The sequence below is a fragment of the Cynoglossus semilaevis genome, chromosome 7, assembly GCF_000523025.1.
Source record: "Cynoglossus semilaevis isolate Cse_v1.0 chromosome 7, Cse_v1.0, whole genome shotgun sequence".
NCBI classification, from domain to species: domain Eukaryota; kingdom Metazoa; phylum Chordata; class Actinopteri; order Pleuronectiformes; family Cynoglossidae; genus Cynoglossus; species Cynoglossus semilaevis.
Window position 1 is genome coordinate 13,678,455 of NC_024313.1, and position 27,892 is coordinate 13,706,346.

The window sequence follows — 27,892 nt, forward strand, 5'->3', positions numbered from 1 at the left end:
CCAGGCCTGGTCACGGCCTGTGGGGGGCCCCCCAGGCAGCCGTCTGGTTCTCTCGTTGACATTGGAGGGGCTGGGGCCGATGCAGGACCTGGGGGCAGGTCTCTTGTCCCTGGATGAAGACAGGGTCTGAGAAGTGGGGGGTGAGGTCACCACGGCTCCCCGGTCCAGGTTCCCATCAGTCTCCACCATGGTGTTAATCACTAAACCAAGAAGGAGGAGGGGGGGGGGGACCCTGGTCAGTCCTGGTTTTTCAGTGGATCAAGTCTGAGAAGGGAACAGGTCTTACCTCGGAGCTGCCTCTGGACTCGTCGCAGCTCCTTGATGATGGAGGAAATTTCCTAAAACAGAAGAGCGAAACAGAACCTGGTTCACACCAGACCCAGACCCAGACAGAGGACCAGGACCAGGACCTAAACCCATGACTACCTTGTTGGAGGTTTTGAGGATTGGGATGTCGTTCTCGGCGTTGATCCTGGCCTCAGTCTGCTCCCAGACCTGCACCTTGTTCTGGAACAGGACCCTGGTGAGGAAAAGGATTCTGGATTGATGTGGTTTAGTCTGGATTCATTTGGACTGCTCTGTTCTGGTGCAGCAGCAGTGAGAACTTACTTCATGTTCTGAGCGAGCTGCTCCGTGTTCTGACGGATGTCCTGGGACAGCTGCCAGACTGGATTCAGCATCAGGTTGTCCAGGATCACCTGCAAGAACCACATCCACTTCAGGACCTGAAGAGTCCAAAGTCTTGTGGACTGCGTATAGAACCAACATGGTGCGGTGCCACATGGTACGTTGTCTATTACTTTCATTTCTTTGTTTATGGTGATGTAAATAACATAAATATGAACTAAAGGTTAGCCTAGTTGAACGTTAGCTCCAGAACAAAAGGCTAAAGGCTCAGCGTTAGCTAAAACTCAACGGAAAATCTCTGGGAGTGACATCAGGGTCAGGGTCAGGGTCAAGGTCAGGGTCAGGGTTAGGTGTCTGTCAGTCTGTCAGTCTAAACAGTTCCAGACCTCTTCACGGTTCCAGGTTCTGCGCTGTTCAGAGCCTGACTCTGGGGGGTTCATGTTAGCATCACGTTCAGAGAATGGAGGATCTCCTTCTGGGGGACCAGGACCAGGAGGAACCTTCTGGAAGTTAAGTCCTAGTTCAGGAATTTGTTGGACCAGCTGTAAAGAAATCAGAAGATTCTGGTTCATGTTTTAGAATTCTAGTGTTGCTGGTACCGGTACTACTGGTCAGTTTTATGGTCCCCCGCGAAAAGGGAAAACCCACAACGTAGACGTCAGATCGTTCTTCTATTATTAACCCTTCATGAACCCCCTCCCCCACTGTTATCACCCCCCCCCCACACAGTTATATTCACAGTAGAGTTGTTGAATGACGACGCAGAGTGAACAAGAGAGTGGTCGACAGACAGGGGGCGCTACTGAGAGATGCTACGATGCATGAGCCAATCAGAGGGAGGAACAGAATGCTGTGTTCGATCTCTAGCTAAACAAAGCTACCAGCGATGTCTTTTAGTTTATTTTTGCTCTATTGCTACTGTTTAATTTTTTTAGGTTATAAAATGTTTTTATCACAAAAATAATGAAAATATTGGAAATGTACCATAAAATACCGCAAGATTGGAAATCTGCGAGGTAGTGAGGGAGCGAAATGAGAACCATGATACAGACCTTCACCTCACAGATGGAACCATTTGTTACCATTGGCATGGTGTGAGCGCCACCTGGTGTTGGTTGTTGTACCTCAGGGCTCGGTGATTTCATCCGTCACTGGTCGAAATGATGGCGTATATTATTAATATGGCAAATAGATGCCGTTGTCGGTCAGGCTGCACTGACACAAGCAGGGCCACTGGCCAGTGGTTGAAGCACCCACAGACACCAGACCAGGTCTAGATCTTAAAATGGTCTGTGGTCTGTCTGAGGAGGACTGAAGATGGATCTTACCATGGGCACTTACTCACCTCCTCCCTGGTGGAGATGGTGGAGGCGGGGGTGCAGGCACTCATCGAGTCTCCGTCTCCTGCTACATCGTGGATTTCCCTGGCCAAAATAGCCAGGTCTTTTGCCAAGTCCTGACTGAGTCTGAAACACAGAAGGAAACACAGTCAGAACCTGACCTGGTCTTTAACCTTAGACCTGGAGTCTGGAGTCTGTAGAACTTAGACTGAAGCATCGGGTCCTGGACCCGGAGTTAGTCCTGGACCCGATGTCTGAGACTAAACACCGAACAAGAGTGAAAAAAGTGATTTTACTTTGCGATCTCTGCGGTGTGCGTAGACCAGTTCTGGTAGGCATCCACCTGGTTCTGCTCATCATTGTCTTCCATCTCCAGAGGTGGGGACTTGGATGAAGTCGACCTAGTGGATGTCCAGTGGGCTTGAGAGGTGTGGGCGGAGCTAATGAACTGAGAGGAGTCTTTGTGTACGGGGTACTCTTCTTCAGAGGACGAGGAATACTCCGAGTCTTTCTGTCTGCGACGAGACCCTACGGACATTTGGTTTAGTTCAGGCTGATGTTGAGGTTCAGATCTGCAGACCTTCAAGTCTACTCACCTGGGTTCTGGTACTTGGCTCCACTGGACCTGGACTTTGTTGGATGTTGCTTCTTTGGAGCTCCAAGCCCCCTGCTGTTTGCCGGCTGTACTTCGCCCTCGGAGGCCTTCCTGGCAGAGGCTCGAGAGGCATTTCGAGTGAAAACAGAGACACGACCTGTAACCTCGGAGTCACTGGGAGCCGTGAAAGACCCGGTCCTTTTCCTGGGCATGGCCAAGATGTCCAGCCTGGACAGTTTTTTTCCCTCAGTCGCAACTTTGGAAGAAGTAGTGATGTTATCGGAGTTTTGGGATCCGCGGTCAGTCTCGGCACCTTCATTGTCTGATGCCTCACCCAACCGCGCTCGCCGCAGCATGGAGGCACGGGTGGGACGAGGTGCGGAGAGGCTGTTGGAACGGGTTAGAACCTGTTGAGTTGGTGTCTTGGGCATTTTTCTGTTGGTGTCTTTCTGAAGCTTCTTGCTGCGACCGGGAGGATGAGATGTTTCTTGGTCTGATGATACATTTTCACACCAGTTTGGTCCAGAACCCTGTTGGCCCTCAGACAGATCCAATGACCCGCATGTTCCTGTGCTGCGGCGCATCTGGAGTGACTTTGCTGCGTCCACCTTCTTTGATGGCTCACCATTGTTCTGGCTTCTGCGTTTTTCAGAGAGACGTTCTCGTGCACTTAGCTGACGTCCTTTTTCTTGGATTGATGGACTGGAAGAAGATTTCTCCTTTTTAAGTCCACTGATCACCCGATGCTTTTTGGGGGTGGAGCCAGTCATTGCGTTTTTGCTGCTCACATGGCTCACAGTGCTTGCAGTGTCCACATCAGACTCGCCTGATAAGGAGTCCTCCACGTGGCTGGAGGAACCGCCTCTTTTGGAGCTGCGTCCTGAGTCAGAAGTAGGGAACCTGTTGTCCAGAGAGAACAGTGTTCCTTCGGTCTCCTGTGGCGAACACTGCGTGTCCTGGATGGTGTTCTTTCTCTGCTCCAAGTCCCTCAGCGATGGGTGGCTAGAAATGTGGGGGAGTTTCTTTAGCTGGATCCCATCACTAGGCCGGTCTCTAGTGAAGCTCTCCTGACGAACAAAACAGGAGGCGCCGTTGTCTTTAGTCAATATGGAGTCCTTGTTCTGTGTGTGAAGGTCAGGGGCAGAGCTGTTGGGTTTGACCCCTGACCTTCTGGGATCAGGTCCACTCAAGTGTCGAATTAGGACAGTGGTAGCAGGAGGTTTGACCAGGGGATCATGTGACTTCTCTGACTGATGTATACTGCAGATCTGGTCTGGTTTGTCTGAAGAGTCTTCAGAGCCAATGTAGAAGAAAGTGGACTTGGTGAGTGGCCTCAACTTGTCCTGGTCTCTAAAGTCAGGAGACAAAGCTCCGGGTGCGTTTGAACTCTTTGTTCTTTCCAGAACCGGAGCGTCGTCTGAGCGGCTGGCATCGCTCAGGCTGTCTGGATCTACATCGTCGTGGACGGAGAGACCTTGGGCAGAGGGAGGAGCAACAACTGTGTCTGTGTGGTCCAGGTCTTTGTGAGGCTCACAGTAAATGAGGATCCCAGGCGTGGCACTGCTGCTCTTCTCTGGAGGAACCTGAGGCAGGAGCCGTCTGGTCCTACAGCTAAAACTGGACTCGGACTCTGAGCAGTCGTAGCTGCAACTTCCTGTTGACCTCACGAAGCAAGTATCTGAAAGCCAGGGGTCACAACATCACATCAGTGGTTCCGGTTTCATCATTTGAAAGGGTTTCTCTTTCGGTAGTTTTTCCTTACCCTGGCTGACGGTCTAAGGACAGAGGATGTTACCAACCCTGTGAAGCCCCATGTGACAAACTGTATTTTGTAAATGTGGGCTATATAAATAAAATTTGATTTGATTTGATTTGATTTAATATAGAAATAGATTTCACAGTATATACTGTGTATATGTAGTACATACATGGAATTACTAATTAAGTCAAAAAGTCCTTTATACACAGTATATTTACCTCCTGACTGAAGGCCGAGCCAATACTATTTCTTTACAAACAGACACAGTAGTACTGCAGTAGTAGTGCAGTAGTAGTAGTGCAGTAGTAGTACATTAGTACATTAGTAGTACAGTAGTACTGCAGTAGAAGTACAGTAGTAGTGCAGTAGTAGAACTGCAGTAGTAGTACTGCAATACTACTGTACTACTGTACAACTACAGTAGTAGTACTGCAATACTACTGTACTACTAATGTACTAATGTACTACTACTGCACTATTACTGCAGTACTACTGTACTACTACTTCACTATTCCTGCAGTACTACTGCAGTACTACTGCACTACTACTGTACAACTACAGTAGTAGTACTGCAGTAGTCGTACAGTAGTACAGTAGTAGTGCAGTAGTACTGCAGTAATAGTGCAGTAGTAGTGCAGTAGTAGTACAGTAGTAGTACTGCAGTAGTAGTACATTAGTACAGTAGTAGTACAGTAGTATTGCAGTAGTAGTAGTGCCATGGATGTGACCCTACTTTGGACCTTTTCTTGGAGACAGTTATGAAGATTCTTTTCTTGTATTGTTTACCTTCTGGACTTGCTGTCCCAGGTGGATTGGACCCAGGTTCAGCGTAGCCACCTGCCAGACTGGCCCAGCAAGAAACCCACTTTGGTTCTTCTAGAGCAGCTGCAGCCTGAGGACAAAAGAGGACAGGAAGTTACCGGACAAGAACACCCTTCCAAAAGAGGACAGTTCCTGAACACCGGCAAAAGCAAATCTGCATGCACAAGAACCAGGACCTGCACTGGGTTTAGAGGTTTTACCTGAGTTGGGGCTGAGGGAACATCAGCTGGGACAAAGCCATGCAAGGGGTCCACAGCGCCAACATCAGGAGGCAGGTTAGTACTGTCCTCCTGTCCTTCTACCACAGGTTTGTCAACTCCACTTAACTCTGCAGACTCCAGCACTCCAAAGACCTGCATGCGGGAAGGATTAGGGTGGAAGGTTGTAGGGCAAGGAGGTGGTGGAGGGGGTGACAAGGAGAAGAAGGTTCATGCAGTTCTGACCACCATCTCCAGGTTTACATTCCTCAAACCTCAATCATTTCCAACGCCAATATCTGGTTTCTTTCCAGGTCCAAGCACCTAGCTGACCCTAACCCTCTATAAAACAGTTCCATCACTGAACCAACCAACCTCCTCTCCACACCACCTACCCCCCCGACCTCCTCTGTCCTGACTCTTGTCTCATTCTGCTGCCCCTCCCCCAGCCTCTGGAACAAGATCTCTGCACGGTAACATCCCTGTCTACCGTCTGGTCCCGATGTTAGCCTAGCCACCATGACTTCCACACCAACACCAGCTGTTTCTCCTGACCTAGCCTTTGATGAAGTTCTAACTGTAACTTGATTGGTCAGCAGTTAGCGCAGTTAGCGCAACACCTGTCCACTAGAATGACCTACAGCCAGATAGCTACGTCTACTGGATGTGATCCTCAAGGAAACCTGATCACCTGATCAATCATGTGACGCGCCTCCTCCACCTCCTGGTCCTGTGACTCTGTCTCAATGGTGTAGGTTCCAGCGTCGCTCAGACTGTCTTCCTCTTCGGTCCGTAATGCCCTCTGTACACCCTTGGTGTCCACTGATCTGAGGGCATTTTGCAGTGGGGGCACTGTGGGGGCTGCCACTGTCTGTCCAGGGCCTGTGTAGATGCAGAGCTGGGAAACCACTGGGGGCTGAAGGGGACATGCAGAGGGGGCCACTGAGGAAAGTGCCGGAGCTTCCTGTGGTGAGGGAATCCTGGCGTGCGGCGTCACCATCACCGGCGGTGCAGACATCGGTACTGGAGATAGCTCCCCCTCAGCATGGGTGGGTTGTTTCAGGAGTTCAGCAACAAATTCCTGTGCCAGTTTGGATTTCTTCCCAACACTGCCAAAAGGTCTGATAATGATGCCCGGGGAGGACTGTGGGGGGACACTTGTACTGGCTGCCTCCCCCTCTGTTTTCTCCCTTTTTAAGGAACTGGACCTCTGGGGGCCACTGCGACTCTTCAGGGAAACATGTCCATGCACAGATGCTGGTCGTTCTCCTACCTTCCTGCGCTCTAACTTAGCCTTCAGGGCGGAGTAGGTGTCGCTGTGGGTGTTATGGGTGAAGGACTGGGAGCGCTTCTTACGGGGGTTGTCATCAAAGAACTCGATGACGAAGGCCTGCTGAGTCAGATGCTCTGAGGGACCCTGACTGGGGCCCTCCAAGGGCGGGCTGTGGGACAGGTGCTGTCCTTGACCCAGGGAGGCAGGGGGCTCTGCTCTGGTTGGAGAGAACTGCTGGCTGTGGAAAGACACATCTGATTGGACGATTTGCTGCGTAGTCTCTGAATGCTCGGACCGGACAGAGTAGCGGCTTTGAGTCCTTCCTTTGAGACTTGGGTCTTCAGAGTCACTCTGGGTTCCATCGTCATGGCGATGACCTGTAAACAGGAGCAGATACCTAAAGGTGTGGACCAGTCAGAAGCCTCCAGCTGGACCAATCAGGAGGATTAATGTGGTCTAGGGTTCTAGTCCCGTCTGGCTTTAACCATTGTTTAACCATTGGTTCCAGATTCAGATACTTTAATCCACCTTTTTACTTTGATACATTAACATTTTACCGACTTTAGCAAAACTTGAGTATTTAGGCTAATTCTGGCGTAGTTGACAGTTAGCCTCGTCTCGTAACTTTTCACTGGACTAAACACTTTTGACAACAAACGTGGTCATTATTCTGCTGTCCCTCTTGGACAACGTCAGACACAGGAACAGGTGGATTCTGTTCTTGGGTCTAACCTCTGTAAATACCAAAGAGCAGGATGACCTCTGACCTTTAAGTGTCCTGATGTTGATGGCGAGGTCACTCTTGGTGCTGAACACATCTTCACACACGGGACGTCGTCTCATCATGCTGACATCGGTGTGCACCAGCCAATCGGCCACCTTGCTTTCTGAGGACATCACATCAACAGGTGTGGTTTTGACCGCGGTCCTGTGGGGGGGGTTCTGATGCACCCTCTGACGGGTGGAGAACTTGGTGACGTGGTCTTTGATCTTGATCTTTCCGGGCGAACAATCGTCAAATTCTATGGTGAAGGAAGCGTGGCTCTGGACGATGGGTGGTGTCGGAGTCGGAGGGGAGGGCGGTGCTGTCGACTTGTCTGTGTCCTTGGTGGGAATTTCCTGAAGCTCCTCCTCTAAGCTTCTGGAATGCTGCAGGTCTTTGGTGGGGATCTCAAAGTAGTTCGGTTGAGGGTTGTAGGTGGAGAAGACGGCCTTTGGTTGGACATCATGAAGTGACCCAGAAAAGTTTGGATCCACACAGAAAACCTGGTTCTGTAGGTCTGAGAGTAACAAAGTCGTCAACACAATTGGGAATTACTGCTACTGCTACCACTACTACTACTACTCCTGCTGCTGCTACTGCTACTGCTACTTCTACTACTACTACTGCAGCTACTGCTACTACTAACACTACTACCCCTACTACTCCTACTACCACTCCTACTACTGCTGCTACCACTGCTGCTACTACTCCTCCTGCTGCTACTACTGCTACTGCTGCTACTAGTGCTACTACTGCTGCTACCACTGCTGCTACTACTACTGCAGCTACTGCTACTACTGCTACTTCTACTGCTACTACTAATACTACTGCTGCTACTACTACTACTGCTACGGCTACTGCTACTGCTACTACTAATACTACTGCTGCTACTGCACCTGCTCCTCCTACTACTGCTGCTACCACTGCTGCTACTACTGCTACTAATGCTGCTACTACTACTCCCGCTGCTACTACTACTACTTCTACTGCTGCTACTGCACCTGCTCCTCCTACTACGACTACTACTGCTGCTACTACTGCTTCTACTACTACTACTGCAGCTACTGCTACTACTCCTACTGCTACTACTACTGCTACTGCTGCTACTGCACCTGCTCCTCCTACTCCTCCTGCTCCTGCTACTCCTCCTGCTACTCCTGCTCCTACTCCTACTGCTGCTACTACTACTGCTACTCCTCCTGCTGCTGCTACTACTACTACATCTGCTACTGCTACTACTAATACTACTGCTGCTACTAGTGCTACTACTGCTGCTACGGCTACTACTACTACTTCTACTGCTACTACTAACACTACTACCCCTACTACTCCTACTCCTCCTCCTACTGCTGCTCCTACTACTCCTACGGCTGCTACTACTACTACTCCTGCTACTGCTGCTACTGCACCTGCTCCTCCTACTCCTCCTGCTGCTGCTACTACTCCTCCTGCTCCTGCTACTACTACTACACCTGCTACTACTACTGCAGCTACTGCTACTACTCCTGCTGCTACTACTCCTACTGCTGCTACTCCTACTACTACTACTAATACTACTGCTGCTACTGCTCCTGCTACTACTACTCCTGCTACTACTACTACTGCACTCAGTAACACTGTTGTTACCTAACCCTAACCCTAATTCTGGCCCTAACCCTAACCCTGCCCCTGACCCTGACCCTGCCCCTGACCCTGACCCTGAACCTGACCCAGAGAGCCCTAACCCTAACCCTAATTCTGGCCCTAACCCTAACCCTGCCCCTGACCCTGACCCAGAGAGCCCTAACCCTAACCCTAATTCTGGCCCTAACCCTAACCCTGACCCTGACCCTGCCCCTGACCCTGACCCTGACCCTGCCCCTGACCCTGACCCAGAGAGCCCTAACCCTAACCCTAATTCTGGCCCTAACCCTAACCCTAATTCTGGCCCTAACCCTAACCCTGACCCTGACCCAGAGAGCCCTAACCCTAACCCTGCCCCTGACCCTGACCCAGAGAGCCCTTACTGTCGACCCACACCTCTGTATGGTCAGCCATCTTGGTGGGGTGAGGAGGATGTTGGGAGTAAAGTCCAGAGTGCCTGTGAACCAGTTCCAGGTACAAACAGCTACTCGTAGTAGAAGTAGTAGTGGTAGTAGCAGTAGTTGTAGTAGTAGTACACACACACACACACACGCAGATAGATGAATTACTCTACTACTGCTGCTACGGCTACTACTACTGCTGCCACTACTGCTGCTACTGCTGCTGCTACTGCTACTACTCCTGCTACTACTACTCCCGCTGCTACTACTACTGCTACTCCTCCTGCTACTCCTCCTGCTACGGCTACTACTACTACTTCTACTGCTACTACTACACCTGCTACTACTACTGCAGCTACTGCTACTACTGCTTCTACTGCAACTACTGCTACTACTGCTACTGCTACCACTACTACTACTACTGCTTCTACTGCTACTACTAATACTACTGCTGCTACTAGTGCTACTACTGCTGCTACGGCTACTACTACTACTTCTACTACGAGTAGCTGTTTGTACTGTACCTGGAACTGGTTCACAGGCACTCTGGACTTTACTCCCAACATCCTCCTCACCCCACCAAGATGGCTGACCATACAGAGGTGTGGGTCGACAGGAAGGGCTCTCTGGGTCAGGGTCAGGGTCAGGGTCAGGGTCAGGGTTAGGGTTAGGTAACAACAGTGTTACTGGAGCCAACAACAGTGTAACAACAACAACAACAACAACAGTCGTACAGTACCTTGAGTTCTGCTGCTCAGGTTCTTCTCTCCACTGCTCGGTTCTTCCTCTGGAACTTTCACATTCATCTGTAGTTGACTGCTGTACTTTTCATGCTGTAACACACACACACACACACACACACACGCAGATAGATGAATTACTCAAAAACACACACACACACACACACACACACACACTCACCTTCAGCGCCTCCTCTGGAACTTTGTGATGACTTTTCTCCAGGACGTATACATGAGAATGTGGAGAGAAGGTTAAGAACAACAACAACAACACACACACACACACACACACACACACACACACACACACGGTCAGGATATCATATCCAAAGCGTACGACATCTGAAACCTTCAGAGTGATGTAGGTCTGATCAGGAATCCTCAGGTCGTTGACAAACGTCTGCAACAACAACAACAACAACAACAACACACTGAGATCACACATCTGTTTGTGTGTTTGTTTGTTTGTTTGTTCGTTCGGTCGGTCAGCCGGTCGGTCGGTCGCCCGCCAACTCTCACCCCGTTCAGGCTGCCCAGGTCTTTGACCAGATGTTCGTCTGTTGTTGCGTTGTAGTTGATGACGGCGTGTTGTTTGTCAACACTGCGAGACTGTCAACAGGTAAATAAATCAAACATCAACGTTAATCAGTTAATCATCAGTTAAAGATCAATAACGACTAGACATTGAATCAAATGTTAACTGATAATTGGTCACTAACTCATTAATAATTAACAAAAATGTGTGTATTTTTGTATGTGTGTGTTGTCAGTCAGGATTCACAGCACCCTCCTTCTTTCCTGTTATACTGTCCACTTCCACTAGGGGCAGTGTCTCACCTGCAGCATCAGCTCACAGTCGTCTCGACCCACAAAAATCATCTCCTTTGGGAGACGATGCCTGGACCCTGAGCTGCTGACCAAAAACCAGGACGTCACGCTCATCTTCACCCAGCTGACGGAAGCAAACCCAACGGCCTCCTGGGAAATGGAGTCCACAAGCAGAGGCCATATGAATCAGGTCAGTGCCGCGTCCCTTAACCTTCCTTAGCCTTTTTAATTTATTAACAATATCAAACAGGTGTGTGTGATGACGTCAGAGCAGAGGCCCCGCCCAATTTTGAAGTCACTGCTGATGTCATTCTGATTTGTTGTTTCTTGACAGACATGGTGTCATGGTAAAATCACACGCACAAACGTGCACAGACAGATGTGACGTCATTTTTAAAAATTAAGTGACTGTGCAGGATGGTTCAGAGGACCGGAAGTACCATCGTCTAGAGAGAGATCAGTCAGTGGTCACGCCCTCCCCTCACACACAGACACACACTGACACAAAAGACACACACTGACACGCGCACACACCGTATGAAAACAGCGGATTGTCCTTCGTCCTAGTGCGGATCCAGGAGCGTCCTCCTCCTCCTCCTCCTCCTCCTCCTCCTCCTCAGATGAAAGAGGTGACGGAGATCCCCTCCCCTGCTCCTCCTCTCCTTTCTCTCACGGACGAACACCGACGGACGACTCTTCCTCAGATGAACCCCGGACACGACATTAGAAAAGACCCGGTACCTGCGGTTTTTCCGCTGCAGCGATGCCGAAGATGCTACTGATGCTGCGGGTGATGCTGATGCTGCAGCAGCGTCAGCGGAAGTTCCAAGCGCAACCTTCAAATTAAAAGACCCTAGTGCTTCAACAGCTACGTGCAGACGGGAAGAACTCAGTGATCAGTTCAGACCGAAGTCCATGGAGAAAATCAGAGATTTTACTTTAAAACAACTGACTTTCAGGAAACCCTTCCTCTGACCATTAGCGGTATATTTCATTAAAACGTGTCTTCTATAAAGTCAGAAACACACGGACGAAACATGTTTGATTGTTTTTGACTTTTAATACATTCAGGTTATTTTTCACATCAATAAACGAACGAGCAATAAATCATACTTACAAACACAGATAAAAGATAAAACTAACCCTGAGACCAAAAGATACATTTTTTAAGGATTATGTGACACAAAAAAAACACTTACTGACACTGAGTGTGTGAGTGTGTGTGTGTGTGCGTGTGAGAGAGAGAGAGTTTTGTTGAAATGTTGAACTCAAACCGTGATCAGAAAGGTAACATTAAAAGGGAGGTGCTGTTTAGACAGGTGGTTTTGGGGGGCGGGGTCATCTGTTCCTGGTCCCTCACTGGTCCCTCACTGGTCCCTCACTGGTCCCTCACTGGTCCCTCACTGGTCCCTCACTGGTCCACTCTCACACAGGTTTGGTGGTGCTGTTGTAAACCAGAGTCTCCTGCTCCGACAGGGCGGCGTGGGTGGTGCTGATGGGGGCGGGACTACGTGTCTGACTCCGCCTCTTTTTCAGGAAGCAATAGGTGAGGACCGCCAACAGAGCCAAGATGGCCACCGCCAGGACCACCGCCAGAGCCACTGAGCCTGCAGTGAGGTCATTTCCTGGTAAGTTGATTCCACTGAACAATGACGACCGTTGCGTCTGCCTGTCTCACCTGAGTCGTCTTTGTCGTCGTCTTCCTTCTCATAGCGATCAAACATCCCTCTGAAGTTAACGTTACGCTCTGGACACACACACACACACACACACATCAAACAAACAGACGGAGGTACGTGGTGGTTTGGACTTGTTGTTACGTACCCGTCACACCATCACACATCTCACTGCACTTCTGCTCCGCCTCAAAGTTATTGTCGTTCCCATGGCAACCACCATATGTGAATCGGTGACACTTCCTGTCTAGAGGGTCGTAGTACCAGCGGGTGTGACTGGCCCGACACGGACCGGTGACAGGTGGCTCTGCACACCGTGCTGTGGAGACAGAGGGGAGGGGGTGAGGGTCGGGGTCAACATGTAAGATGTTGGGGTGAGGGTGAGGGTGAGGCAGTACCTTTACGCTGGTTCACGTCGATGCTCAGGAGACGACTGAAGGTCTGGTTCACTGTGGAAGACCAGGTGAACCAGGTGAACCAGGTGAAGTGTGTGTTAAATGTGAGCTCCTCCCACAAACCAACAAAGTTACTGCACTGTGTGTGTGTGTGTGTGTGTGTGTGTGTGTTACGTTGGTGGCAGTGCTCCTCGTCTGCTGCGTCACTGCACTGTTTCACACCATCACATTCCAGACTTCGGTCCAAACAGCAGCCGCTGCCGCAGGTCAGCTGATCCTCGGGACGACATGTGACGTCACAAACCTCTGAAAGAAACGCTGCGGTGAAGTCTTAATGGACAGAAAGACGGCCATTAGCTAAACGAGCTAACCTAAATAATGAGTCAGACAACAACGAATCAAAGTTGGTAAGAATGGTTCCTGTGCTAACAGCTAACAGCTAACAACAGACTGACCTGTGGGGAGGGCGGAGCTTCTCTCTGATGTCGCTGTAAACAAACAGACAAACAATCATGTTGGTGGACTGAGACCAGGACCAGGACCAGGACCAGGACCAGGACCAGGACCTGCACGCCATCCAGCCCCTGACTGGACCTTAGGGGTGATTAGTGATGGTGGCGCTGTGGCTCACCTGTTACCCCCCCGCAGGCAGACTCGCATTGGTCACTCGACAGGAAGTTGTTCTTGTTGGCTTTGCAGCCACCGAACACAAACTGTACGCAGCTTCCTGTCGTCACGTCATATCGCCAGCGAGGAAATGCTGCACGACACGGTCCCACTTTCACCGGGGCCAGACAATACGCTGACAGGAAGTGGATAGACACGGACCGCAGGTGACCAAAAAGAGACAGGAAGTGTTAAATGTTTATTTCCTGAACAACAGCAGTCAATGACTTGCTAACACCAGGTGCTAACACCTGTTAGCACATCCGCTCTCAGAAGGTTAAGCTAACCTGAACCATGTTGAGCTAATGTTCAGTTCAGTTTATCTTGTTGTCATTTGTCACATGATCAGTTCAACAGTTCAGTGTTTGAGAACTGGTGAAAAACGTTTTTCAGAATCAAAGATTTGAGGTTTTCAGAGAATTGAACCTCAGTGTTGTTGCCTCACTGGAGCTGAGCTTGGTGTGTGTGTGTGTGTGTGTCATTCCAGTCTGACCTGTTCAAATAAAGGTGTGTTTCCAGCAGTGTCAAAACACAAACAGTGAGCCACTGTTTTTAACCCTTTAGCTCCTGGTTTTGTTGTGTTTTAGCTGTTTTTCTTTAGCTTCGTGGCTAACCTCGAGGTACTGGACCGCTGTGGCATCCTGGGCTGATGTTCTTACCCACTGTGTGTGTGTGTACTCACAGCTGGACTCCTCTGGACCCAGGACCAGCACTGAGACCTCGGCGTCCTCTGATTGGCCATTTGAGTCGGTGACCGTCAGTAGGAAGTCATATGACCCGGGTCGCAGGTCCGAGAGTCTGACTTGGTCCGGGAAACGGGTCCCCTGCATTCAAATACACATACACTGAGTGCAGTTGCAGCACACCGCCGGCAGGTGGCAGAGAACCACCCCGGGACTCACCTCTAACTGGACCTCGTGTTCAGTTCGCTGCGCCCTCCACTGGTAAGAAGTGATGTGGGCGTCGCCCAGGGCTAGACTCTCGATGCCGTTCAGAGTCACCGTCTGACCTGGCTGAATGATGACGTCACGGCCCGCGTCAGCAATGGGCTTACCTGGAGGTGATGTCACAGACACGATGATGACGATTTGCCCTCTATAATTCACAGTCCAATCACAGTCAGCCCTGAGGTCTGACGAAACTAAAGGCCCGTGTGATGACATCACAGGACAGGTGATTTTGTGATGACATCACACGTGTCAGCCTTCTCAGCTCATTGATTCATTGGTCAGTGGAACGGCACACTCACGTGACTCTTGTGGACCTGCCAGGTATTTCCGGTACACGGACTCTCTGACGTAGCTACTGTAGCCGCGCTGGTTGACGAACCTGCAGACGAAGCGGTTTCTGTGAACGCAGCGGAACAGGACGCAGGTGCGGTTTTCCGCTGATGCGGCGAAGATGTCTCCATTGGGCGACTGCAGCAGCGCCAGGTCGCAGCGCGGGGTCGCGCAGCAAGCGCGCACGCAGTCGTCACGGGACTGTGCGTGCGCGGTGGCCAGCAGCTCCGCTCCTTCTTCAGTTGCGTCTTCCGCGTCCACGACGAAATCCTCTTGACCGGAGCGGAAGGACGAGGCGTCGCTGCAGTCCGCGCTCTGTGCTGTCACTGCGCCCTGTCGCTGCGGCGGTAGAATCGTCAGGTAGAGAAGAAGAGGAAGCAGCAGCGGCAGGAGGCGGCGCGGCAGCAGCGGCAGCAGCGGCAGAGCGGAGGAAAAAGGTGAAGCAGAAACAGGAGTGGCCATGTTGGTTCTCTTGGAGTGAGAGAGAAGCTGAAGCTCCGTCTGTACCTGCGGCTCAGGTGTGTTCAAGCAGGAACTGAAACCCGACACCTGTGTGACGTCATGTGGCGTATCTCCTCCTGGTGTAAAAGGGTGAGGTGACTGGGTGTGAGGACAGGAGGTGAGGCGCTGGCGCGACTTGTGTCGAAAGGTCGCAAGTTCGAACCCTCCTCCTCCCGTGTCACCGAGGTGCTGCCACCTGCTCATTAAAGGTTCTCTGACGTCACGGGGCATTATTTATTGAATTGACTTCATATGATGTGTTTTTACTCGTAGTAGTGATAGTAAAGACTTGTCAACTGCGCCTCACTTTATTCTTATTTTTTAAACTAAATTGACTTCTTTATGACAACATTTTATATTTTATTTTTAAATAAACTTTATATAAAATAATGTAGAGATTTTGATGTTTGATTTCCTGTTTCTCTCTTCTCAGACTGGAGTCACAGACTTTTCTTTTTATTTACTACACAAAATCAAGACAAACAAAAAGACTCAATAAACGTACCAATCCTTGTCCCTGCTCCCTACTTTTAATATCAGTCTTGCTGTCCATTCTGTCTTCCTCTGGTTTTCTCTGCTCTGACTTCAAAATCACAAAATGTTTTATTTTCATCATCATCAAAAACTGCCCTCTTCTCTTCACTGCCCCCTGCTGACCACCAGGAGAACACCGAGTCCGGGCGAGTGTCCCAGGAGTCGGACTTCCACCTCTGACGTCACTGGTGTGTCAACACTCAAACTGCAGCACCAACACCTGCTGCTGTACTGCCACCATGAGGTATGAGGAGCACATGACAGGGCCTGAGAGGAATTTAACGTGTACGACTGTAGTATAATACGCTTAGCAATACTACCAAAGGTGTAATATTCAGAACTATATTCAGTACTAAATATATATTTATATATTATATAAGTAGTATCATTTATATAGTGTATATAAACGATTCTGAAGCAGTTCAACCTCCAAGCGGTGGTGGACCTGTGTGATGACGTCGACGTGAGGAAGTGTCCGCTCCTCATACTCTTTGGTATCCGGTGTCTTCGGCGGACGTTGACTCAGTACTGGAGGACCTGTTGTCTGGACCGGTACTGACGTCGGTTCCAGGGAGTGTATGACGTCAGCAGTTCTCCGTTACTGTCCACAGTGAGACACAGTCATCAGTACCGATGGTTCTGATCTGGTTCACAGACTGGATCAGGTTCAGGTCTGAGGTTCTGCTCCATGAACGTGACCTTTGAGAGCGATGATGCTGTCACAGTGTGACGTCACTGCAGCTGAACATGTGTTAAAAATGAACACTTTCTCTATGAGGTTCTGAATGAGGACAGTGACGTCACCTGGTGTTGTTATGGTATTTATATGAAGCACTTTCTTCAGTAACTGGTTAATAATCTGTTATTGATCATGGATTAATGCCCCCTGCAGGTCGGACGGAGTACTGAGCTCTGGTCAATGTGAGTTTTTTTTTATCTTGTATTGGTCGTGACGTTACTTGGCTGATCACGTGAACCCGATGTAACACATACCATCTCATGATCCTGTGACCCCAGAATGACGTCATAGCAGCAGCTGCTGACTGAAGGGGCGGGGCATATTGAAGGGGGCGGGGCCACAGTAGTCAGCCAATACTGCAAAGATGAGCTGATGAGAGGACAAGAGGAGCTGAGCTTTGAAGAGCTGCGATCTGAGAGATACTTCCTGCACAAGGAGGGTGAGTTCACATGGCTGCACCACTGACCAGTGACCTTTAACCTATGACCTGACACCTGCCCCCATTCACAGGGAAGCTGAAGCAGCAGCTTCAGCAGAGAAGAAAACCAGAGTCTTGGACCTTCACATGTCACAGCAGGTGTGTGTCAGTAGCGCCCCCTACATCTATGTGACGTCTCAAACCATCCTAGTCTGACTGCTCTTTCCATCAGACCAGAGACTGTGTCGAACCTGAACCTGGACCTGGACCTGGACCTGGACCTGTAGCTGCACCATCCACTTCCTTTCACAACTATGATGACTCCCAACCTACTGCTGCAGCATGGGCTGATGGGTAATTGGACATCTTTAAACACACTGGTGTTGGTGTGGCTCAGTTGTGATGTGTATGTGTCTCTGTGTGGGATAGAAATGTTCATACATTGGACAACATCTTCCTGCCGCCTGGAGACAAACCACCAGGTGTCAGTGTCCAGAACAAGAGCCAAGGTCAGAACACAGAGCGCCACACCAAAGCCCATAGAGAAAATCAGTCATTTTAGCTCATAGATTTAAGTTCCTGGGAGCGAGAACAAATCTCCTGCATCCTAACATCCAATCATCAGCACGTGTTTCAAGCTCAGGTCCGTGGCCCGGCCTATGTCAGACCAGCCCTGTGATCAGGACAATCAGAATTTCTTGGAGGCAGCAGTGAACAAGCTGTGGTCTTGCTTAAAATCATTGATTTTCTCCATGGACTTTGGTCTGAACTAAAATCTCTGATTTTCTCTATGGACTTTGGTCTGAACTAAAATCTCTGATTTTCTCCATGGACTTTGGTCTGTAAACACTGTCCTGATGCACATAATTATCATTGTTTGTTCTGGTTGTTTCTTCATCCTTTTCACCCTATAATTCAGTACTAGTTATTGGCTGTCTGAGACTTAGTTTCCTGGCTCCACCCCCACCCCCACTCCACACCCCTACCCTCCACTCCACTATATTTATGTGACATTTTTTCTACGTTTGTCTCCAAACCTTTGTGTGCAGTTGAGGAAATGAGTGTGGAGACTACGAGCTGCTGGTCAGTGCAGGAAGATGACCAGCAGGTGGCAGAGCTGCACCAACAGAGGGTGGATGTTGAGAACCAAGCAGTGGTGCAGGGGGACCAGCTCTGTCCAGCTCTCAGGGCAGGTGTGTGTGTGTGTGTGGGGGGGGGGTTCTAGGACATGGGTGTGGTGCAGTGAATCCCTGTGACCAGCAGGTGAAACTGAAACTGTTGGAGCTCTGTGATGTCACTTCCTGCCCTGGTCTATACCATGAGTCACAGAAGCTTCCAGAAGTGAGCAGCAGTCTGCAGCTCGGTGAGTTCCTCAACTTCTTGAAGTACTACACACGGTCCAAATACTACACATGGATGACTCATGATCTGTGGGTGCTTTACCACTAGGGGGCTGTCTGTACCACATCCACTCTGGACTGGTGGTCTCAGCAGGTTTCAAGGTTTACGCAGCAGCGTTGGACGACCACGGCGTGCTCATAAAGGTGAGAGTGTGACACGGGCAGCCCCGGAGGATCATGGGTACTTTACTAGTTTGACCTCCACGGTGTCAACTGCTTCTTGTTCTCAGGTGGACCAGCGCAGGGTTCCCTGGGACTTTCATCAGTACCGTCGTCTGAAGGAAGGCTCTGACATCATGAGTGGACTTCCTCCAATCAGCTGCTTCCTGTTTCTGGACGGCTGTGTGACCGTCTACACCAGTCCACCTGACCACAAGTTCTTGGTATTAGTCCCAGATGTGGACCTGGACCACCCTGACCTCCATAAACAGACTGGAACATCTCACCCCCATCTCACCCCTCCTCCCCCTTCAGTTTCTAGTTTGTCTGATGTTGAGGGTCATCTGACATGTTTAACTGTGTGTGTGTGTGTGTGTGTGAGAGAGAGAGAGAGATCAGGCTCTGACAGAGTTTGGAGGCGGAGCCTGCAGTAAGACCCTCCTTCTCCTCCAGCTGCTGCGTGGTCTGCACACCTCTGGTCTCCTCCACTCCTCCCTCCGACCAGAGCTTCTGTGTTGTTCTTACAGGTGAGCAGGATCTGGACTGGTCCTCAGGTCTGTGGGATCTGGACTGACTTCATGTCATGTGACCTTGTGGTCTTTAAGAGGTTTATTGGACCTGGTTGGAATCTTCCCCTTGGATTGGTCGTCTTCTCTGGACCTCAACCTCCAACAGGAAGTGACATCAGTGCAGCACTTGGCCACGGCCCAGCCCTACATCAGTCTGGGTCTCCTGAAGCCCACTGACCCACCTCAGCTGGTACCTGTCTCAGACCTACTCACCCGTCACCTCCCAGCTGTGTCTCTGCCCACAGATAACTCCTCCCACTCTGTTGTCAGGTGGACCTGGTGGGCGTGGCCGAGATGACTGGCAGCAGGATGGTCCTGGTCCAGGACTTTGAGGGTTGGACAGTGGAGCACCTTAGCAGAGATCAGCCCTGGTAGGTTCTGGAGTCACTGGGAGTGGACCCTGGTCCAGGGTTCTGTTGTCTCACCTGTCCCTGTCCCTGTCTGTCCCAACAGTGACATGTGTCCCAGCACCTGGAGGACCTGGACCAGGTTTTTCCGTGTATTGCTGAACACTGGTGGTGGCTGGTCACTGGACCTGCTGTCAGATCTGGATGATCAGCTGACTGTGATGTGAAGAACCTTCAAAAATAAATGATCAGTTCTAGGTTCTGTTCTAGTACTGTGTTTTATTCATCCACACCCCAAATACCACCAGCCCTAAAATAGTACCAGGCTCGGCCTCACCACATAACCTGCAGGGGGCACTCTGACACTCCAGGTGGACTGAGATCCCCCCCCCCCGTTCTCCTTACCCCCCTGCCTGCCAATCCTTTCATTTTCATTCACATTATCCTTTATTTTATTTTTATTCCAATCCTTTAGTTTTTGTTGATCAATATTTGCCGCTTCTGTATTCGGCTCAAAAGGGTTTTATTGTGAAGGTTAGGGTATGCACGGAAATGACGTCTCCACTAAACTTTCCGGCCTGCATGCGGAAGTGCTTCCTTCTGCAATAGCAGCAAAAGACGAAGAAGAAGCAGCTATCGCTCGTCTCGCTTCTCCCCGAAAACTCACTCCGACCATCGGCCCAGGACCTTCCAGGGCAGCGGGAACCACCGCCGACAGCTGCAGCCTCTTTGACAGCCCCCAACAGCCTCGGTAAGTCGCTGCCTTCGTGTACGGGCCTGCTGCCACTATAATACGGGCGGGGGTGGCGGGGCTAGCGGTCCTCGCATTTACGTTGACTACATCCGTTTAGTCATTTGAGCCAACACTCTTTAATGGCTCATTTCAGTTCCAACAGTGTGTTGTGGGTTCTCCAGTATTGTTCTCAATAATGTTCTTCAAATCATTTAAGCTTTTTTGTTATACTTTACGCTGTGTCCCTTTTGGGGTTTTTTCCTACATCATTTACGTTTACTTTGAAGGGACAGTTTCCGGAAAAGCGGGTGCTAAGAATAGAGGGTTTCGCGCAGCTTATCGCCGTTCCTCCATCTTGGCTCCAGCGCGGCCTCTGCTTGAGCTCCTTAGGAGGAGGACGGGCGCTGCTGGACGGCCTCAGAGAGCCGTGAGGCCCGGTGTCCACCGCTAACTAGCGGCCCCTATCCGGTAAACTGTGAAACTCTTGCTGGAGACGCAGAGCAGAACCTTTTAAATAAAGAACTGGAACATGGTCAGAGACGACAGTGGTCGAACGATTAAAAAAAAAACAACGGGGAAATAAATGTTTTTGTATAAAGGATTCGGGATGAAGAAAAGTTCTCCAGCATTTCTTTGATATAACAGACCGTAAAACATTAATAAATTGCGGCGAAACTGTATTTCGTTCAGTTTAGTGATTTATAATTACAGTAGTGCTAGTTTGTAATTTAGTTAATTTATTTCTGACCTTTGTGACCTTTGAAGTTTTGGTGTTACGTTAACGCAGCAATGAGACTGAAACTGAGAAAGAAACTCAAGTTTGAAAAGAATAAACGTCGAGATACAAACACTGGGCTTCGATGGAGCAGGACCTTCTAGTACTTATGATGGTACCTGGTCCTGCAGTACTTTATACAGTATGTAGCGGTGATGTAGTCGGTGTTAGCGGCCGGAGGAGAACATTTTAAGAAGGTAGTGGACATGACCGAGTCACGAACCTTCACATTTATAAAGTGTGAGTCGTAGACAGATGAGGCGGAGAGAATCCTGTCATTTTTCAAAATAAAACATTGTTCAGAATCAGATAATAAATAAAACAAAAATAACGTAAGTTATGCATTCCCTCTGTGCGGCCGAGTACCGATTGACTCATGGACCGGTGCGTGTCCCGGGATTTGGGGACCACTGGTCTAGAACACAGACGTACTGAAGTGTTTTCAGTTATTTAAAAAAAAAAAATCATATTTTACGATACATTTGAATACAAAGACTGACATAATGTTGACTTTTGTACTTTTGTACTGCAGTAGTACTGCCCACATGTTTGTGTGAAGAAAGTTTTTGTAGAACTATTGATATCATTATCATTGTGTTAAAGTGATTTAACAAGTTGTTGGTTCAAAACCCACACCATAAAGGCAGAGTTAATTCATTAATCAATTGTGGCTCGGACATGAATAATAATGTATAAAATGCAATAATATAAACATGAAGGATGATCAAAGGAAGTGGATGTTGACTTATTCTGAATGTTACTGGCCCATATATAAATAAATAAATATATATACCTACATCAATACGATATAATTATACAGTATATACACATACTGTATGTACATGTATCATATATATATATATATATATATATATATACACACATAAATATATAGCTTAGTTTAGTTTTATAATGTTTTGATGACTAAGATTTTTTCAGATCCCCCCCTCTCTCCCCCACTCTCCCCACTCCCACCAACTGCTAACTTCTCTGTGTTGTTCTGTGGTCTGCAGGACGATGGCGAGGCCGAGCCACAGCGACCACGTCCTCCAGCAACTCAACAATCAGCGGGAGTGGGGTTTCCTGTGTGACTGCCTCATTGCCATCGGTGACATTTACTTCCGGGCCCACAAGGCGGTGCTGGCTGCCTGCAGCTCCTACTTCAGGATGATGTTCATCCGTGACCAGCAGGGGACCGGCCGTCTGGACCTCAGCAACATGCAGATTAGCGCCGAATGCTTCGACCTGATTCTACAGCTCATGTACCTCGGACGCATCGTGGTGGGAAGCTACGAGTTTGAGCAGCTCAAGGCGTCCATGGCGTACCTTCAGATGTACTACATCCCCGACTCACTGGAGGACCTGAGTGACATCAGGAGCTCCAACCTGGCTCCGACCTCCTCCGCCTCCTCTTCCAGTTCCTCCTCTGTCTCCGGGGGCGGGAAGATGATGTTCGGCGTACGTATGTATGAGCAGCAGAGAGCTGCGCCTGCAGCCGAGATGGAGCGCTCAAAGAAACCCGTCCCAGTAACCGCTAACAGGCCGGCGGTGGTTGAAGAGGTGATCTCTGCTCCTCTGATCATCGGCCCGCCCACTGTCGATGGAACGCTGGAGCAACCGTGCGACCTAAGGAAAAGGCCGAGTGGAAGAAGTTCGACCCTCAAAGAGCGTCCACGGTTCGGTCGCACCTACACCTGCGACGACTGCGGCTTTGTCTTCAGTTGTGAGAAGCTGCTGATCGAGCATATCCTCACCTGTACCAACCGAAAAGCTTACCACCCCCCCAGAGGGAACACCGAGGGCGACAACGATTCCAGCAAAGCCGAAAGCTCCACCTCGGACAGCACTGAGGAACAGCAGGTCCTCTGTAAGGGTGAGGACGACTGGCCGGAGGCCACGCCCAGCTCTGTCCTGAACATCAGGTCTGTGGTGTCTGGGACGGACGATGAACCCGGGTCCACCCAGAACATCTCTGTCAAAATTGAACCGGAGGAAGGAACCATTTTTTCAAAGATTGAAATGGTCCGAGTCGGTGAGCGCTCCCCTCGCGACTGTCGTCTGCACTTAGACGCCATGACACACAAAGATTTTCTGAGAGAGAAAACCTGCTCAGATCCTGAATCGGAACCTGGCGTTTCTGGTCTGGAGACCGTGCACATGTCCTGCGGCGATGATCCAGGAATTCCTACGAAGCTCCGTAAAGTCAAAGACGAGAGGCGAGACACAGAGTCCTCCCCCTGCGAGCTGTGTGGTGCTGTGCTGATGGAGGAGGAGAAGTCCACCCACTACCTGTCCGACCACCTGGACCACATCTGTGCCTGTGGACGTTGCGGTCAAGTCCTGATCAAAGGCCGTCAGCTGCAAGAGCACGCGGAGCGCTGCGGCGAAGCTCAGGGAGTTGAGTCGGACTCACATGGGGAGGATGAGGCCTCCTTGCTGGAGGATCATCAGGGTATGGAGGAGGGTTTGTTGGAGGCCACTGACCTGGCCTGTCCTCACTGTGGCCTCCTCTTCCAGAATGAAAGCCTGGCTCTAGAACACACTCTGACCTGCCATGAGCAGGAACTGTTCCGCCCAGTGTTGCTGGAGGAGGGCGTTGAGCACGATCACCGCCGTAAACATTTCTGCAGCATCTGCGGGAAAGGCTTCTACCAACGCTGCCACCTGCGAGAGCACTACACCGTCCACACCAAGGAGAAGCAGTTCACCTGCCAGACCTGCGGCAAGCAGTTCCTCCGCGAGCGCCAGCTGCGGCTGCACACAGACATGCACAAAGGCATGGCGCGCTACGTCTGTCCGGTGTGTGACCAGGGAACCTTTCTCAAACACGATCACGTCCGACACATGATCTCCCACCTGTCGGCCGGTGAGACCATCTGCCAGGTGTGCTTCCAGATCTTTCCTGGCGGGGAGCAGCTGGAGAAGCACATGGATGTTCATCTGTACATCTGCGGCGTGTGCGGAGAAAAGTTCCGACTGCGGAAAGACATGAGAAGCCACTACAACTCCAAACACACAAAGAGAATTTAGAGGTGCCGGCAAGAACCGGATCTGTTTTCTACCAAAGCCACAAATGTGAGAAGAATTCTCTGCATTCAACCCATGGTTCCTGCACTTTTTTAGGCTCATCATTTGTAGCAGTCGATAAGTCGTTCACAGCTTCACGTCAGGAAGGGTCAGGCCGGGTCGGCGTTCCAACCCGAGGTCACTGAACTGGTCCTGTTAGAACTGCAGCTGAATTGTATTTATTTTTTTAATTCATTGTAAACTGATGTTCAGGAACTATTTGAATGCTTCGGTTCTTCTATTTATATCAGGTCACATGACTTCCCAGCTGTGGAGTCTGACACAGAAGGTCGTGTCCAGTCTGGACTGAGTCGAGATCCGGTCAAACTAAAACCAAAGTCTGGTCAGAGGTAGGAACTGTGGTCCTGTTGGGCCTCAGCTCTGGACTGGTACCACTGATGATTCTGGATCAGCACCATGGCCTCTCTCAATGTGTTGTTGTAGTTGGTAGGTGTGGTCAAACTAGATCCTGCTCACTGATTGGTCCATCGTAGCTTTGTTCCCTTTCTGCAGCAGTATGAAAACACTACTGATGATCTGAGCTCACTTCCTGTCCCTCGTCTTCTTCATTTCAACCAGAATCGTCAGACCTGTCACATGTTTGTGTGGTTCTGCTCCAAGTTTTGCAACAAAATATGACATTTTTCGAGAAGCCTTGATAAGTTTGTCATATCAACTTTAGCACCACTAGGGGCCACCGACAGCTGGCTGGGGCTAAAGTTAGCGGTGCGTAGAACTCATCATGTCCAACTGGGTCGCTCCAAAACCTTATATTTAAACCACAACCCAAACATCAGTCACAAAAACTCTATTTTGACATTGTGTAAAAGTCAAGGTTTTCTAAATAAAGAGTTTTAAATCTGGGAAGGTTGAATAATTTGAAGTGGTTATTTTGTAGGGCGTCAGTGCGTGGCTACAACTAAAATCATTGTTTGGTGTAGCTTCACCGACTTTGTTCACTAACCAGGTCGGACTGTAACCATGCCACTTATCCAAGATGAAGCTAGTGACTACCACAGTTTGCGGTGCGTTGCCTCTGCCTTGACTGGTACCTGTGGAGAGTCAAACACCACTGGTGGATTCTGCTGTTCACAAATAAACAAAGCCTTTTTATAAAAGCTTCATTTAAATCAACTGTGTTTAACTCACTTCAGTTTTTTTTCGTAGTGTAAACTTTCCCACACCAAACCTCACAGAGATAATCAGTGATTTACCTCACACACCAGTTGTTGCCTCCATCATTTAGTGGAAATATATTTTGTGACTGTTTGAAACCCTTCATTCAGAACGATATAGAATGAATTGGCCTTTATTGTAAACAGTGATATTTCAGTTCACTTTGGTCTGAACTAAAATCTCTGATTTTCTCTATGGACTTTGGTCTGGGAAAGCGATTGATTGAATTAAATGGAATGTTATTTTCTTGTCTCCCTTTACTGAGATCCACATTGTGAGAATCAGATGGCTTCTAACAGCAAGGGGGCGCTCACAGTCTGTCTAAAGCAAAGGTTTGTAAGGAATTGAAAATGAAGAAATGAGTAAAGAAACTGTTTAATGATTCTTTAGTTAAACAGGTGAAACTAGCACAGTCCAACACTTCACTCCAGGCAACTGAAAATGACATGAAATCACATGGAACTGCTTAACTACTGGTTACTACACACACTACATACAGACACCTACTACACTACAGTGTAACACAGTGGGCTAACTACAAACACGGGGTCGTCACCAGGACTGGTGCTAACTCACTCATCCAGGCCCTTTTTGGGGGCGTCCCTGGTCTTGACCCTCAGCTTGTTCACCTGGGCCTCGGCAACATCAGCTCTCTCCTCAGCCTCCTCTAGCTCGTGCTGCATTTTTCGGAGTTTGGCTAGGTTAGCATTAGCTGCTTCCTCTGCCTCTTCAGCTGTGCGTTTGTAGGACTTGACTTTGAGTTGCAGTTTGTCCACCAGGTCCTGGAGGCGGACCATGTTTTTGCGGTCTTCCTCAGCCTGGTAGGTTAGCTCTTTGATCCGACGTTCATACTTGCGGATTCCTTTGATGGTTTCCACCCCTCTCTTCTGTTCTGCCTCCAGTTCGTTCTCCAGTTCTTTAATGCGAGCCTCCAGTTTCTGGAGCTGCTTCTTGCCTCCCTTCATTGCGATCTGCTCGGCCTCGTCCAGACGCTGCTGCAGGTCTTTGATGGTCTGCTCCATGTTTTTCTTCATGCGTTCCAGATGTGCGCTGGTGTCCTGCTCCTTCTTCAGCTCCTCAGCCATCATGGCTGCATCAGTGATGGCCTTCTTTGCCTTCTCCTCTGCATTACGGTTTTCCTGTATGACCTCCTCCATCTCGCCCTGGAGGTGGAGCACGTCCGCTTCCTGTTTCTTCTTCTGGTTGATCAGGCTAGTGTTTTGGGAGTGAAGGAGCTGCAGCCGCTCGGAAGCGTCCAACAGCTCCTGTTCAGCCAGCTTACGACTCCGTTCTGTCTGCTCCAGAGCCGCCCGTACCTCCTCCAGCTCAGCCAGGACCAGGTTGTTCCGGCGCTCCAGTACTGTTATGTTTTCCCTCAGGTCCTCGTTGCTGTGTTGTGCATCGTCCAGCTGCAGCTGAGTGTCCTTCAGAAAGCTCTGGAGACTCTTTAGCTGTTTGTGAGCATCACCTGCCTGTCTGCTGGCGTGACTCAGCTGGATCTCCATCTGGTTCAGATCACCTTCCATCTTCTTCTTGACTCTCAGTGCCTCGTTTCTGCTCCTGGTTTCTGATTCCAGGGAGGACTGAAGCGACTCCAGCGTCCGCTGGTAGTTCCTCTTAGCCTGTTCCATCTCCTCATCCTTCTCGGCCATTTTGCGCTCCATCTCCATCTTCACTTGGTTGAACTCCAGTTGTGCTCTCAGGATCTTGCTCTCTTCATGCTCCAGGGAACCTTCTGCCTCCTCCAGGGCTGACTGGAGCTCAACCTTTTCTTGTTCAAGCTGCTTTCTGATCTTCTCTAGTTCGTGGGCGCTTCTTCCACCCTCGCCCAGCTGGTCAGTGAGCTCTGTGATCTCTTCCTGTAGGTTTTTGTTCTCTCTTCTTATTGTCTCCAGTTGTTCCAGACTCTCCTCGTAAGCGTTCCTCAGTTTAAAAAGCTCCGTACTCAGAGACCTCGCCTCCTTCTGTGCGGCCTCCAGCTCACACTGAGACTCTTCAAACTTCTGCTTCCACTCTGCCAGGATTTTGTCAAAGACCCTCTGTTTTTTGTCCAGTGCTCCAGCTGCTGCGTTAGATCTTTCGATGTCCAACATCAGGTCTTCAATCTCATTTTGAAGGCGGTGCTTGGTCTTTTCAAGAGAGGAACACTTGGCGTTCACCGCCTCCATGGCTTCTTCTGATTCCTGCAGCCTCTGAACCAGCTTCTTCTTTGCCTCCTCCAGCTCCTCTGTCCTCTGGATCCCGTCCGTCTCATACTTTGTCCTCCACGTGGAGACCTCACTGTTGGACTTGGACAGAGCTCTCTGCAACTCGGCCTTGGCTTCCTGTTCCTCTTCCAGCTGTTCTCTCAGCAGGTCGCAGTCGTGACGAGCCGACTGCACGGCGTGTGCCAGTGCGTTCTTGGCCTTCACCTCCTCCTCCAGCTGTCTTCGTAGATCGTCCACCTGCTGGTTGTAGGAGTTCTTTCCTCTGGTTAGCTGTGACACCAGA

The 27,892-nt window shown here is 49.8% G+C and overlaps 4 protein-coding genes and 1 long non-coding RNA gene across 9 annotated transcripts in view; 2 read left to right on the forward strand and 3 right to left on the reverse strand.

The window, feature by feature from the left end:
• Window positions 1-11,857, reverse strand: part of cep170bb (centrosomal protein 170Bb) — a 12,573-nt gene extending 716 nt beyond the window's left edge. Inside the window, exons 1-19 of the mRNA XM_025057071.1 lie at window positions 11,503-11,857; window positions 10,978-11,118; window positions 10,660-10,749; window positions 10,462-10,540; window positions 10,322-10,380; window positions 10,140-10,233; window positions 9,925-10,026; window positions 7,381-7,893; window positions 6,032-6,990; window positions 5,344-5,496; window positions 5,108-5,213; window positions 2,564-4,240; window positions 2,264-2,495; window positions 1,973-2,093; window positions 1,014-1,169; window positions 610-698; window positions 427-538; window positions 287-338; window positions 15-200 (exon numbers count right to left, since the gene is read on the reverse strand). Of these exons, the coding sequence (XP_024912839.1) occupies window positions 15-200; window positions 287-338; window positions 427-538; window positions 610-698; window positions 1,014-1,169; window positions 1,973-2,093; window positions 2,264-2,495; window positions 2,564-4,240; window positions 5,108-5,213; window positions 5,344-5,496; window positions 6,032-6,990; window positions 7,381-7,893; window positions 9,925-10,026; window positions 10,140-10,233; window positions 10,322-10,380; window positions 10,462-10,540; window positions 10,660-10,749; window positions 10,978-11,082 (4,885 nt within the window). The 5' untranslated portion in view covers window positions 11,083-11,118; window positions 11,503-11,857. The remainder of the gene's footprint in view (window positions 1-14; window positions 201-286; window positions 339-426; window positions 539-609; window positions 699-1,013; window positions 1,170-1,972; window positions 2,094-2,263; window positions 2,496-2,563; window positions 4,241-5,107; window positions 5,214-5,343; window positions 5,497-6,031; window positions 6,991-7,380; window positions 7,894-9,924; window positions 10,027-10,139; window positions 10,234-10,321; window positions 10,381-10,461; window positions 10,541-10,659; window positions 10,750-10,977; window positions 11,119-11,502) is intronic.
• A 151-nt stretch (window positions 11,858-12,008) lies between these two features.
• On the reverse strand, window positions 12,009-15,843 carry LOC103381353 (kunitz-type protease inhibitor 1-like). 2 transcript variants are annotated; one of them, XM_008313661.3, is made up of 10 exons: window positions 14,955-15,843; window positions 14,608-14,759; window positions 14,388-14,529; window positions 13,671-13,841; window positions 13,495-13,527; window positions 13,214-13,345; window positions 13,043-13,093; window positions 12,793-12,963; window positions 12,647-12,715; window positions 12,009-12,575 (listed from the first exon to the last, which is right to left on the reverse strand). In XM_008313661.3, exons 1-10 carry the CDS (start codon window positions 15,715-15,717, stop codon window positions 12,394-12,396), a joined length of 1,866 nt encoding a protein of 621 aa, XP_008311883.1. In that variant the 5' UTR covers window positions 15,718-15,843; the 3' UTR covers window positions 12,009-12,393. The 2 variants fall into 2 exon arrangements, with proteins under 2 accessions (XP_008311883.1, XP_008311882.1); XM_008313660.3 differs by having other exon boundaries at window positions 13,214-13,369.
• A 53-nt stretch (window positions 15,844-15,896) lies between these two features.
• LOC107988764 (uncharacterized) lies at window positions 15,897-20,040 on the forward strand. Of its 3 annotated transcripts, XR_003050069.1 has the most exons (11): window positions 15,897-16,941; window positions 17,038-17,198; window positions 17,270-17,336; window positions 17,410-17,531; window positions 17,607-17,686; window positions 18,227-18,540; window positions 18,627-18,721; window positions 18,808-19,263; window positions 19,342-19,495; window positions 19,576-19,676; window positions 19,759-20,040. It is a non-coding gene; the product is annotated as an uncharacterized LOC107988764 (long non-coding RNA). The 3 variants fall into 3 exon arrangements; XR_003050067.1 differs by having other exon boundaries at window positions 18,808-19,495; XR_003050068.1 differs by lacking the exon at window positions 17,607-17,686 and having other exon boundaries at window positions 18,808-19,495.
• Window positions 20,041-20,213: 173 nt separating this feature from the next.
• Window positions 20,214-25,360, forward strand: zbtb1 (zinc finger and BTB domain containing 1). Of its 2 annotated transcripts, none has more exons than XM_017033480.2 (2): window positions 20,214-20,403; window positions 22,174-25,360. In XM_017033480.2, the coding sequence occupies exon 2, from the start codon at window positions 22,178-22,180 to the stop codon at window positions 24,188-24,190; it is 2,013 nt and encodes a 670-aa protein (XP_016888969.1). In that variant the 5' UTR covers window positions 20,214-20,403; window positions 22,174-22,177; the 3' UTR covers window positions 24,191-25,360. The 2 variants fall into 2 exon arrangements, with proteins under 2 accessions (XP_016888969.1, XP_008311884.1); XM_008313662.3 differs by lacking the exon at window positions 20,214-20,403 and adding an exon at window positions 20,697-20,853.
• Window positions 25,361-25,761: 401 nt separating this feature from the next.
• The window catches only part of myh6 (myosin, heavy chain 6, cardiac muscle, alpha), a 7,143-nt gene continuing 5,012 nt past the window's right edge, over window positions 25,762-27,892 (reverse strand). The window contains exon 2 of the mRNA XM_008313663.3: window positions 25,762-27,892. This exon is cut by the window's right edge and continues 42 nt beyond it. Coding sequence (XP_008311885.1) covers window positions 25,975-27,892 — 1,918 coding nt within the window. The 3' untranslated portion in view covers window positions 25,762-25,974.